General features: G+C 38.2%; 1 protein-coding gene across 1 annotated transcript; it reads left to right on the forward strand.

Moving 5' to 3' along the window:
- The first annotated feature begins 2,973 nt into the window (after positions 1–2,973).
- On the forward strand, positions 2,974–14,076 carry poc1a (POC1 centriolar protein A). The gene is made up of 7 exons (XM_016562449.1): positions 2,974–3,293; positions 3,364–3,448; positions 3,774–3,945; positions 9,095–9,274; positions 10,327–10,434; positions 10,508–10,623; positions 13,847–14,076. The coding sequence occupies exons 1-7, from the start codon at positions 3,279–3,281 to the stop codon at positions 14,074–14,076; spliced, it is 906 nt and encodes a 301-aa protein (XP_016417935.1). The 5' UTR covers positions 2,974–3,278.
- Positions 14,077–14,281: the final 205 nt, after the last annotated feature.

Genomic DNA, 14,281 nt, shown 5'->3' on the forward strand with positions numbered 1-14,281 from the left:
TGGACCTTTTGCTGGTTTAAGCTGGTCCTTTGCTGGTTTATGCTGGACCTTTTGCTGGTTTAAGCTGGTCCTTTGCTGGTTTATGCTGGACCTTTTGCTGGTTTAAGCTGGTCCTTTGCTGGTTTATGCTGGACCTTTTGCTGGTTTAAGCTGGTCCTTTGCTGGTTTATGCTGGACCTTTTGCTGGTTTAAGCTGGTCCTTTGCTGGTTTATGCTGGACCTTTTGCTGGTTTAAGCTGGTCCTTTGCTGGTTTATGCTGGACCTTTTGCTGGTTTAAGCTGGTCCTTTGCTGGTTTATGCTGGACCTTTTGCTGGTTTAAGCTGGTCCTTTGCTGGTTTATGCTGGACCTTTTGCTGGTTTAAGCTGGTCCTTTGCTGGTTTATGCTGGACCTTTTGCTGGTTTAAGCTGGTCCTTTGCTGGTTTATGCTGGACCTTTTGCTGGTTTAAGCTGGTCCTTTGCTGGTTTATGCTGGACCTTTTGCTGGTTTAAGCTGGTCCTTTGCTGGTTTATGCTGGACCTTTTGCTGGTTTAAGCTGGTCCTTTGCTGGTTTATGCTGGACCTTTTGCTGGTTTAAGCTGGTCCTTTGCTGGTTTATGCTGGACCTTTTGCTGGTTTAAGCTGGTCCTTTGCTGGTTTATGCTGGACCTTTTGCTGGTTTAAGCTGGTCCTTTGCTGGTTTATGCTGGTCATGTGCTGGCAAAGGACCAGCATAAACCAGCAAAAGGACCAGCTTAAACCAGCACATGACCAACATAAACCAGCAAAGGACCAGCTTAAACCAGCATCCCAACGTCAAAACATTCCTAACCAGCATATGCTGTTTTTTTCAACAGGGATGTCATTTCTCGAATCTTCTTAAGGCAATGTCTAACCTTTCCCCTTATGAGGTTTATTGCTGAGATATCAATCAACTAAACAGCATGAAATGCCAAACAGGTGAAAAGTTAAACAGGTGTAATATTAACCCTGTCAAAATGCCCTTTTCTTAGAGAGTTCAAGGCCAGAAGGAGTCGAAGCCCATATGAACCTACAGTCATGTTGAGAGTTTAGTGTTCAGACAGAAAGAGCAATTGTCATAAAAACAAAATAAAACACACCGATGTTTCCTCATTGAATCTCGCTGTCGGTAACAGGAACATGAGTTACAGCCCAAAATCAATCACTAGAAACTCCCTTCTCATAAATGACAATAAAATGACTCGGCGTTCTCATGAAAGATGGAAAAGCCATTTATTAATCGTGAGTCATTTATTAACACCAAAAAAGAAACAGAAAAGAAAAACAGCACAGGTAATTGTCCATGCATTTCCTTATTTGATCTGGCTTTATTTTTCTGTGAACAAGGAAACACTCATCTTGAGCAGTTCTGGTAGATCGTCAGGATTTCATTTCCTGTTTGATTCATGCATATTCATATTCCTTCACTAAAACTGAATATTTAAAGGAGTAATGCTGACACACATGTACTGGAGATGGAGACTAGCTGTGTATACTTTGGATGAGATTATGTATTGTGCACACTATACACTCACAGCGACCTACATTCAGATTTGGTAAAAAGGTCACTCCTGCCACCTAGCGGTTGTGTTATTAAAACCACAAGGAATGAGTCAGGAATACAAATATGCTTAAACAATGATGGTTATTATGCTAACCATGTCGAATTAATATAAAGTACGACAGTCAGTAGAATAAATAGCTGTATTATAAAGTCTTACATCACACTGATTTGAGAGCTATCACTGATAAAGAAACAAGCCGCAGCTCAGCACATAAACACACAGACAGTGCAGATGAAGTGTTTATTCATGATGACTGAGCAGGTAAAGACACAAGAGTCCTGATGTCTGTACAGAGGTTAGCAGAACTGGCTAGCAGAGGTCAGAGGTCGACGTACAGTATAATGTATAAAATAGTATTAACCCCATAAGTGTCATCGCTTGGCACTCTTTTGTCCTTGTCTTTTTTTCCTCTATAACATATTTTAGCAATCATCATAAATGATATATAATTTGAAAGCTTAAATGGAAATGGGACTTTAATATCGTTTAGCTGTCTCCTCCACCTTAGTGGGCGGTGTCAAGTGTCATATTATTAAATGTATTAGTTCTTTTAGAATTAAAACTTTTTATAATCTTGACAAAATACATACCGTCTGAGTCTCAGGATTCCATATTCGGTGGATATTTTGTGATAGAAGTAATATTGACAGAGAAATTTAGACATTTGTGACAGAAAAAAAAAATGCATAAAAAGATTCTAATGGAGTTTGAATGCCACCTGGTGGCTGTTTGTGGTATAACGCCCTCAATACAATCTCACGGTAACCTACATTTTTTTTTTATATCAACTTCAAATGTGGAACATAATTTATGTAGACATAAGGCTTTAATTTTATAGCAATTTTGGATTCAAAAATATTTAGTAAAATATTTATTATATATAAAATAATAGAAAAATTGGTACAGTGCATTTTCTTTACAGTAAATTTAAATGTCTATAACTTTTTCGTACTCTCATATTTTGAAATGATTCTTCTTAAGAAAGAGTCCAACCTTATGCCTGTATTCTAAAGTGTGTGTGTGGGGGGGGGGGGGACACTTAAGGGGTTAAAAAGATAACTCATTAAAAATAAATGACTAATTAGCCAAATAAATTTTTTTTAAATATATAACATTATTATTAATTACATTAAATAACAGAAGTAGATTTTATTTTTTCTTATAATAATATTTGTATTTATATTTTATTACATATATTGGCAGTATGGCAAAAAGCATCATAGCTCTTTACCGCCACCCTGTGTTCATCGCTTGCTCTGTTTGGACTTGCTCTTATAATGTGATGACTATCGCTTCTGTAAGTGGACCGTTCATCATGACTTGCAGATTTGACTCTCTGAGAGGGCGCGTCTCCTTTAAGACGCCGCGTGACGTTTGTGGGCGGGGCCTCGAGCGACGTACGCGCACGCGCCAACTACGGCGGGTAAAACGAAAGCTGATAGCAACCAACCGTCAGCCCTTAGCAACCGGTTAGCTTCGTCAAACACGCTGTTAATCTGACGACTTTTATCTTCAAAGCGAGACTTCAGCTGTATGTTCGTCTGAAGTTGTTTTGTGGGATTTCTATCATTTCTGAGCTTGAGATTGAGCGCGCTGACAGCTGGAGAGTGAAGCTAGCATGTAAACAAAGCACAGACTGTGAATGAATGGACCGACTGACTTACAGTCCTCTCTGTGATTGTTTTCTTCATTGCTTTAGATCAGTCTGAACATGAGCTCTGTCATGGTGAGTGCGTCTTAAACTATCATTAATATGATTGATATCTCGGTGTGACTTGTGTTTGTCTTTGATTCAGGATGATCCGACCCTTGAGAGGCATTTTAAGGGTCACAGAGACGCCATCACCAGCCTGGACTTCAGCTCTAACATGAAGCAAATAGGTAACGTTAGGTCTTTCTCTCCAACAAATGAGCTTACAGTGATGAAATGTTACTGTCTTACACATTAACGTTAAACCCAATATATCAAAGCTAAGACTTGAAGTATCTGTGTAAGATGGCAGGTGTTGGCAGTGTTTGCCTGCTCTTCATCTCTCTCTGTTTGTGTGTCTGTGTGTGTGTCTGTCTGTGTGTGTCTGTGTGTGTGTGTGTCTGTCTGTGTGTGTGTGTGTCTGTCTGTGTGTGTGTGAGAGTGTGTGTGTGTCTGTGTCTGTCTGTATCTGTCTGTGTGTGTGTCTGTGTCTGTCTGTGTGTGTGTGTGTTTCAGCCAGCGGCTCTGTGGATGCGTGTGTCATGATCTGGAACACCAGGCCTCAGATGAGGGCCTACAGGTTTGAGGGGCACAAGGACGCGGTGACAAGTGTCCAGTTCTCTCCCTCCGGTCATCTCGTGGCCTCCGCGTCCAGAGACAAGACGGTCCGGCTCTGGGTGCCCAGTGTGTAAGTCACAGTCCAACTTTCAAATCCTTGTTTGCTGTACACCTTGTCACACAGCAGCTTTTAGACATTGTTCTGTTTTTTTGTTATAAGTCAGAAATGAGCAGCTTCCCGCAACACAAAGTCAATGGAGAGCGTTGGGAATGTTCCCCCCCGGTGTGGGCGTGGCCTAAATGCACCCAGTCTCTATTGTTAAAATGATCCGAAATCAAATTGTGTCATTCTGTATCAACTCAACCATGGGTCCAAGTCTAAGTCTTTTATCATTTCTGTTTGTGTTGAAAGAAATGCACAGATATGCCAAAATGTTAAATGTCATGGATGCATGTGTACTGAGTAATCCACTATCTTGCAGAGGGCCGTCAAAACGACAATTTTCACCTGAGATTCAGAGCCAGATTACAGGAGGGTAAAAATGACTTCAGAAAGATTGCAGCATCGTTATGTTATTTTACAGAGAGATTAGTAGATCTGTTGACTTTAGCAATCTTTGTTGCATTATGTGCCAATGGTGACCATTCAGAAATGGGGAAAAGCACTTTTCAAGCATTTCTTCCCAAAGTTTACTCAAGAAGTATTAAATGTATCTTAATATCCTATTGCATTTTAGTTCTTAACAAGCTTTTCATTTTGTATCACCATTTTTAGGCCCTCTATGGTTCATTTCCTGATATATTGAGATCTCAATATGTCCAAATGGTTCAGTTGTACAAATTTTCACGGGTCAAAAACCGTAAGCAATATCTGAAGACAAAAGTATCAAAAACAATTGCATTGAACACACCTGTCTCAGAACTATAAATGTTATTTTTCCGATGTTTGCCTGTAACTCAATTAGTATTAAACGTACTTCAATATGCTTTTAGATTTTGGTTCTTAGTAAACCTTCCTGTTGGTTTCGTTATTTTAAAGCCCTGTTTGGTTCATTCCCATATTCTCAGTTTGGCTCCATGTCCAAATAGTTGAATTGTACCCATTTTTAATGTTTGAAAAACCAATGTGGGTCACTTTTCATACAGCTTATATTACTCAGTATATATTCATTAATTTTGGCTTTCGTGTTTTCGTGATTTATATTTGTTGTATTTTAGCCAAGTTGATGTGACACAGAATGACCCAAACACGTTTATCACATCCTACCCATGATGCAGTATGTTAGTTGGTGACAAAGAGACTGCTAATCAGTCAGTTATTTGAAGCTGAAGTGTTTTCAAACAAGCTTCCTGACGGTGGTCTGTCGTCCTCTGGATGGTCAAACGGTGGAAACTAACACCGTGTTGGACTCATCAGGGAATGGTGCACTAGATGGCAGCAAAAGCCCATGAACTGACAGTCACTCTGAATACTGTAGATGCTTCATGTGAGTGTGTGGCTCAAACACACTCATGTTCTGCTTTCACGCCGTTCCCACAAGCGTTTCTGTAGAGCCTTGTATGCTCTTCATACTCAAGCTAAGAAAGCAAACCTGTTCTGCCCGTGACTAATGCTCCCATAAGCCTTGTCTCTCAGCCGGCGAGATGCTGGATGTGGGTGTTGTCACAGAAATAACTGCTTCACAAGCTGCTAATCATGTTGTCTGAAAGCCTGAGCGTGTCTCGTCACGATGGCATTGAGACACTGCGCTTGTCTGTCCGACCCTCCTTTACACGTCACAGAGACTTGAGAAATAGAGGCTGTTTCCCAGAGGTTCAGTGTAAATGCTTCATCTCATTTAAACACTACAGCTGTCAAATCTGAGACACACGAGCAATGTCATTTACTTACATGGGGCTGGGCGATATGGCCAAAAAAAAAGATCATTTTTTTCGTATCAGTCGATATCGATAGTTATCACGATAAACGTCTAATCTTTATTTATTTCAAGTTTAAAGCCAGATTTTTGCTTCAAAGAGAAAGTTAAAGAAACCAGAGCATTAACCTCCTGACTACCAGGAAAAAACAGTTTTGTGAATTTAGTATTTTGTCATGTCATTACATTGTTTAGAGCATAAGAAAAAATTTGAAAAATTATTGTGGTCAGAACACGACAAACACTTCACGTTTTGAATTCTTTACACTTTTCCTGTCATTTTTTTCTTAACAAAATAAATATCTTAATAGAAAAATTAACTTCTTAGTTTCTGCGTGTTCTAATGAGTGATAATGTTTCAAATCAAGAAACAGGTTTGTGTTGCTTGATAATATTAATAATATTACGTTTTGTCTCTAAGTAATGCACACTTGATCGTAATCAGATAGTAATAGCTTGAGTTAGGATGCAGATGCACATTTTTGTTCATTATAAAAATCAGTAACATCTGTAAAAATTGTAGCAACCTCATTTTAATATGGCGAAATGTAATTATTCTGACTGTTTGAGTTAAAAAAAAAAAAAAAATTTATTAACTTTTTTTATTTCTTCAGTAGTAGCATACATTTAGATCATAATAAACACAGTTAAAACCACACATATAGTACACCTTGATACCATGGTAAAAATATAACTATATGTGACCCTGGACCACAAAACCAGTCATAAGCATAATAAGATTTATACATTATATATTATACAGACAGTATTTGCTCGAGATACAGCTATTTGAAAATCTGGAATCTGAGGGTGCAAAAAAATCTAAATATTGAGAAAATCATCTTTAAAGTTGTCCAAATGAAGTTCTTAGCAATGCATATTACTAATCAAAAATTAAGTTTTGATATATTTACGGTAGGAAATGTACAAAATATCTTCATGGAACATGATCTTTACTTAGTATCCTAATGATTTTTGGCATAAAAGAAAAATTTATAATTTTGACCCATACAATGTATTGTTGGCTATTGCTACAAATATACCCCAGCGACTTAAGACTGCTTTTGTGCTCCAGGGTCACATATGGTGTTTAGGTTTAGGTTTGTATGAAAAACAGTAGTCTTAAAAACATTTAGTGTAAATTCACAAATGCTGTGGCTTAATCACAAAAACATTGTAATTATATTCATTACTCCTTTAATACATGCATACATTAATATTATAATGAAATTCAGCATGAATATCCCACATTTCTGTCTCAATACCATGGTGCAGTTAGTGCTACTACAGTAAATCCATGGTAAATGATGGTGATTAGTAGACTGAAGGTCTTCTGACTGTATCGTTGCACACGGTGTTTCTGCTGCTTGTCAGCGCTGTTTCAATTGGTTTTGAAGGTGCAGTGTGTAATATTTAGGAGGATCTATGGACAGAAATGCAATATAATATACATAACTATGTTTTCAGAGGTGTATAAAGACCTTACAAAATGAACCGTTATCTATTTCATTATGTAATAGTATTTCTATCTGTTTCTATTATATCGCAATAATTATCGTTATCGATTTATCGCCCAGCCCTATTACATTTCATTAGTTACTTAGAGTTCTTTCTGTTGTCTACAGCAGTGTTTCCCAACCGGGGTGCCGTCTGTCGAGAGCAGGGGTGCCGTGTAAAAAATCATTTTTTAATATTTTTAAATTGCTAAAATATTCAAAAAAGCATCTATTATATAATATTCATTTCTGATGTCGCCAATAATTAGAGATGCGCCGAAATTCCGGCTGCCGAAAATGAGTGCACCGCTCAGGTTTCACTTTCACGTGGTGTGACACTCTGCGTATTATCCCGCTCTATGCGTGTCCGCTCCGCTCAGTCGCTCCACTCGTATACCGTTCATGCGAATCGGAACAGCAAAGTCCACTCAAAAATCGAGCTGACAGGAAACATCTATGTAGTACAGTATTGTTTCTGTCTGCAATAGCCCTACTGCGCGTGTTATGCTCACGTGTTCTGATAATAGCCTAATAGCTTTCTAGGACTAAACATTATTTGGATAATTTGGTAAAAAAAATAAAATAAAATGTTAAATATCTTAACCCTACTGTTAGACCTACCTGAAAAACTAAAAAGCAATTTATTTCATTTGTAGGCCTATCGTGATTTTTTTTTATTTGTGCTATCATTAGTAATTTCTTTATTTGTTCTTATTTTGACTGGTTACTTGTCATTTTTTATTCAATTCAAAGTTTGAAATCAAGCTATCTCGTGCTACTGCAACAAAATTACCCAGCTGTAAAATCAAAACTTTGTTTAATTACCATTATAACTAGCTATCTCACAATGTTTACATATGAATAAGATCCTACATTAAAATCTGTCATATAAATTGGTCTTTTCATTAGAAATTAGCCTACTGATTGCCACCATTGATGGACAAATTTTTTTTTATAATATTAAAAATATCTGTATGACATTATATTCTGCAGTTCTTCCCTGTTGTACCGAATATCTATACTTTTCAAATGATCATATCGAAGTTAGAAATTCAAATATTGTGACAAAATTAATTTTGTAGGGTGCCACAAGTTTGTTAAAATTTCCAAAGGGTGCCGCGACAAAAAAAAGGTTGGGAAACACTGGTCTACAGTATATACACTACCAGGTCAGTAATGTGTGTTAATGTTTTTGAAAGAAGTCTCTTCTGCTCAGAAAGGCTGCATATATTTGAGCAGAAATATTGTAAAAAATGTTTTAAAAAGCTGTATTTTCAGCATCATTACTCCAGTCTTCAGTGTCACATGATCTTCAGAAATCATTCTTATATGCTGATTTGCTGCTCAACAAACATTTCTGATTATTACCAATGTCAGTGTTGGGGGTAACGCATTACAAGTAACGTGAGTTACGTAATCAGATTACTTTTTTCAAGTAACTAGTAAAGTAACACATTACTTTATTGTAATGCATTACTTTTAAAAGTAACTTTCCCCAACACTGATCAATGTTGAAAACAGTTGTGCCGCCCGATATTTTTGTGGAAACTGATGCATTTTATTTTTCAGGATTCACAGATGAATAGAAATTTCAAAAGAACATCATTTATTTGAAATGGAAATCTTTATATAAATGTCTTTACTGGCACTTTTTTTATCGTTTTTAATGCATGATGCAAAAAAGTATTAATACAAAAAGTCTTACTCTAGTCTAGATGTTTGAATAATATTTGTGTGATGTTATTTATAAGCACATGACATTAAGAAACCGATGAAAGCTTTGTTGCAGATAGAAAACTAAGACGCATATGTATGTGTATTAATGGAATATGCATGGAAGTAGAGTGAGATGTTCTGTGGATGTCAGGAAAGGGGAATCGACGGTGTTTCGAGCGCATACGGGAACCGTGCGCAGCGTGAGCTTCTCCAGTGACGGACAGACGCTCCTCACCTCTTCTGATGACAAAAGCATCAAAGTCTGGGCCGTTCACCGGCAGAAGTTCCTCTTCTCCCTCAACCAGCACATCAACTGGGTGCGCTGTGTCAGGTGCGTTACTGCACAGATCAACACGCCACGATATCACTGGATTTCACAACACTTTGTGGTTTATTGTTTGCTTTTGTATTTTAAGTAAACGTGGACAAACAATTGACCTATCGGTAAGCCCCTCCCCTCGGATGCTGACTAGCCAATGGCAGTTGAGTATCAGTTGCACAGGGAGCGGAACTCGGACATCTGTAGGTTTCAGCGCCATAGAGAAACATTGGAAGATCCGAAGCTCACATCGTTTTTATGGGGTTTATGCTTCAAAAATGGAAAATCGATGTGCTTGGGGTACTTGTAACACTGATTCCAGCTATCCTGAGAGGATGGGCAATGGAATTTATTTTATTCTATTTCTTAAACCCAAACAAAACAGGAAAAATATCCCAAAGCATTCACCCCCAATCCCAATGAAGACAAAAACGTTTGTTTTCTGGTTGCCATACTCTCATTAAGTTACAATTTTCATCTTGTGCTTCAGCAAGGTATCTCTGGCTAAAACCAGCTAACGTTAAAGTTAGTGAGTCCATACAAACCTAAATAGTGGACTGTTCTCGCGCCTTGTACAGTGTAGGGCAAAAACACATGAACGAAGGTCTACATTTCAGTGCCTCTCTAGATTAAACTGGTTAAATGTAAATTAATATAAACATACCTGCGATACATGAACAGTGTTGATCCGGGGTTTTTTCATCTGCAATCGTGATCCAAATTAATACCCACAATATTTATTTTAAAATCTTTTAAATATCCCTCCATGGCATATTTAAGTCCCACTTTGAATGGTGGTCCTTCTGTGTCCAAAATCTTTCAAAAAGATACAGGCACAAGGTTTTCACACTGACCGCTCTCATTGTAAGACAGTGAGCAACAGTAACTGAGGGGGCGGGGCTTACCGATAGGTCAATTTGAGTAGTTGTTCTTCTCTGTTATACCTTTCAAAAGACCTTGAAGGACAGTCAAATGAGAGTGAATAGAGAAGAAAATAACATGATGAGCTTGATGTGTTTAACCAGCAGCACCTGTTTGTAACGAGTTCCCCGTAAATCCTGTAGGTTTTCACCAGATGGGCGTCTGATTGTGTCTGCCAGCGATGATAAGACAGTGAAGCTGTGGGACAAGAACAGCAGGGAGTGCATTCATTCGTTCTGCGAGCACGGCGGGTGAGTGGAGGGTACCGCTGTACAGCGCCGGCGCTGGAGCACAGTCACAGCAGCGTCTGCGCTCTTGTTTCAGATACGTGCATCACGCTGACTTCCACCCCAGCGGCACCTGTATCGCAGCGGCCAGCACCGACAACACCGTGAAGGTGTGGGACATTCGCACACACAAACTCCTGCAGCACTACCCAGGTGAGGGTCACTGCACAACACAGATCCGCAGCAGCGGGGGCCGAGATGATTAGAGCACTAGTATTCTCACCATGCAGCTAAAAATGGTTTTAAGTCCGCTATTTCTATCTTTTGCTGTAGTGTGTCAGTAGGAAATATCAGTTTACTTTTACAAACATTCATTTGGCCATTAATTGTAATAATGCAGTGAGATTTTTGTGCTGCACACAGAGATGTGATCTGATCATCATCAGTCTGTCTGGAGTCACATGAAGAAACAGAACAAACTGAGACTCAATCCAGAAGAACTGCGTCTCCGAGACACTTCAAGAAGCCTCATGCAAAGCTACAGTGCTGTTAAAAGTTTTAGGCACTTGTGTAAAAATGCTGTAAAAAAACAGATTTTCTTGATCCGTTAACTTCTATTAATTGAATGAAATTTGGTGTGAGCATCTTTGTGTTTAAAGCAGCTTTTGCTCTCGGTGCACTTGAGCAGAGTTTCTCAGGAGTTTGCAGGAGGTTTCTTGAAGCGTCTCGGAGACACAGTTCTTCTGGATTGAGTCTCAGTTTGTTCTGTTTCTTCATGTGACTCCAGACAGACTGATGAGGATCAGATCAGATCTCTGTGTAAATGTCACTGGATTATGTCTTAAGCATTTAGCTAAACATAACTAACCACCCTTTACGCAAACTAATGATCGGTTAAGCATTATATTATTATTAAGTGTTACCATTGTTAATAACTGTGTAGATGAAGACTTTTTAAAGAGGTTCAGGCCATGAAAGTGGCAGTTAATATGTGACCGCATGCTTTATGCAGCACTTTTCAAGTTGCGTAGCTTTAAAACATGAATATACTTCTGCATATAATAGTGTATAATAAAAGGAATGATTCACGTCTGGAGCACAAACGCTGCAGGCCAACTCGCACAATATGCAGTGTGTACATTTACAAAAGTAATGCACGTGTCATGATTCAACATGATCATAAGGCATGATGTATGAGCACAAGTGCAGACGGGTTTTGTTTTTGAATGTGTTCATACTAGCAGACTCAAAACTGTGTGCATTGACTCTCACAGTCTGCAGCAGCTGATACAGTATGGAGCTGTAGATCATAATTAACAGCTTGAATAGTATTGAGCTGTAGTCTCTGCATTAGTCTGCTGGGGGCGTGTTGCTCTCACTCATATCCAGCACACAATCACAGGATCTATTGTGTAGATCTCTTCATTTATCCAAAAATACTTCAACACAGGTCACACGTACAATCAGTACACCTCGTCTGTAATTAACATGTTTTAATGAAAATTCATATTGACATTTTTAGGGAGCGTAAAGTGAAATATCATAGTAAAAAAAGAAAACATTTAAAGAATTAAATTCTTGAAAAGGTTAGGTTTATTATTATTTATAGTTTAGAAAATATGTAGAAAAAATGTCACTGAAAAGTTTATTTCACTGCTTATTAATGCTTGGAAAACATTGTCCTCTAAATCAAAGTCGTGTGAGGCAGTCAGTATACAAAAACAAGCAGAAAAAAAAATCATAAAACAGGAATGAAATGACGTAGGATCCCTGCAGACCGCCGTAACTGTGTCGAGGTCATGACAAGGCAAGCTTAGCTCAGATTGTGCAATATCACGCAGACGCCGCATGATGTAATATTATTAATGCATTTATATTTGATTATATTTGTGATTCACACTGTTGGACTGGTGGGATGAGGCGTAGGGCTGCTTGATTATGGCAAAAATCATAATCACGATTATTTTGCTCAATATTGTGATCACGATTATTTAACACGATTATGAGTGGGCCATATGACCAAAACTTTATATGTGACCCTGGAGCACAAAACCAGTCATAAGGGTCAATTTTTTGAAATTGAGATTTATGCATCACCTGAAAGCTGAATAAATCAGATTTCCATTGATGTATGGTTTGTTAGGATAGCACAATATTTGGCTGAGATACAACTATTTGTAAATCTGGAATCTGAGGGTGCAAAAAAATCTAAATATTGAGAAAATCATCTTTAAAGTTGTTCAAAGGAAATTCTTAGCAATGCATATTACTAATCAAAAATTAAGTTTTGATATATTTACGGTAGGACATTTACAAAATATCTTCATGGAACATGATCTTTACTTAATATCCTAATGATTTTTGGCATAAAAGAAAAATGGATAATTTTGACCCATACAATGTATTGTTGGCTATTGCTACAAATATACCCCAGCGACTTAACACTGCTTTTGTGCTCCAGGCTCACATATGAGTGATTTATTTAAAGATAGAGATATATGTCAAATATGTATTTTCTGTAAATAATGTTGCTATGACATCTACATTTTAGAGACCAGTGAAATTTTACAATTCTCAATACCACAGCAGAATACTAGGGTAACTAATATTAGTAAAGCAAACAAACAAAAGTCTTCAAAATTATTGAAAATACTTAAACTGTCAGTAATAAAAAAGTAAAGTACAAATACAATAGAATAAAAAGATACAAATGGAGCAAGCTATGCTTTAAGGTTTTTTTAATGCAAGTCTAAAGTATTCAGTTAACGGCCTACTACAGAAATGAATAATCAGATGTAAAATAAAACAGCATAGTCTTCACTGTAAGAATTACACTTTCTTTGTTTCTTATTGAAGCTACAAAAGTCCTTCAGTCAAGAGCACTGAGTGATTTTCTTGTTTGATTAATATATTTAAGCACACAGTCGGCAGCAGGAATATTAGCCCGCTGTCACTTTAAGAGCGGCACTGATCCAATTTACTGTTACACACGTGTTTTCATTTATTACATAACCGACGAGGGTTTACATGAATAATCACTAAGCGCCGCATTTTGACAATTTTGCGTGTATTTGACGTGTATTTAGGTGCACACTTTGAGCTAAAAGATGACTTTACATGTCTGTGTTGTGTTCCGTCTCTGAGCGCATGCACCGAAATCCTCCTGAGGAACAGCACAAGCTCTCTAAACATGAATAAATCTAATACACTTGAATAAATCAAGCACGTCCCATTTTGCAAGTCACGTTACATGATTGTACTGATTTGCACGTGAAATTGGACTTTTATGGAGGAGCGAAACCGTACCGGAATGGGGCGCAATAATCATTTTATCTCGATTACTGTATTTTCATAATCGTTGGAGGCAGAAATCAAAATCAAAACCATATTTCGATTAATTGCACAGCCCTAGTGAGTAATGGTTGTGCTCTCTCAGTTCACAGTGCGACGGTGAACAGCCTGTCCTTCCATCCGTCTGGAAACTACCTGATCACGGCCTCCAGTGACTCCACGCTGAAGATCCTGGACCTGCTGGAGGGCCGACTGCTGTACACGCTCCACGGCCATCAGGTGACACGCCGAGCTTTACCTTCTGACACTAGACCACTCTTTTTCTGTGCTGTCCTCAAACTGCGTCCCAGTGCGGCTGTGTTGTGTAGTAAGTGAAGCTGCGCTGCATCAGAAACATGCTGTATGCGCAAGACCGAGCCATTTACGTAAGGTGAACATGGACCTTTCCACTACTTTTCAATGAACTTTGAAAATGACAGGGCTTCCATGATACAGAAAACACAGAAGGAATCATGGTATCATAAAAATGGAATTTGCTGTATGACACGGAATGCCACGGAATTGGTCAAATTTTGGATGA

This window comes from Sinocyclocheilus rhinocerous, unplaced genomic scaffold (genome assembly GCF_001515625.1).
Source record: "Sinocyclocheilus rhinocerous isolate Xijiao unplaced genomic scaffold, SAMN03320098_v1.1 scaffold1702, whole genome shotgun sequence".
NCBI lineage: Eukaryota > Metazoa > Chordata > Actinopteri > Cypriniformes > Cyprinidae > Sinocyclocheilus > Sinocyclocheilus rhinocerous.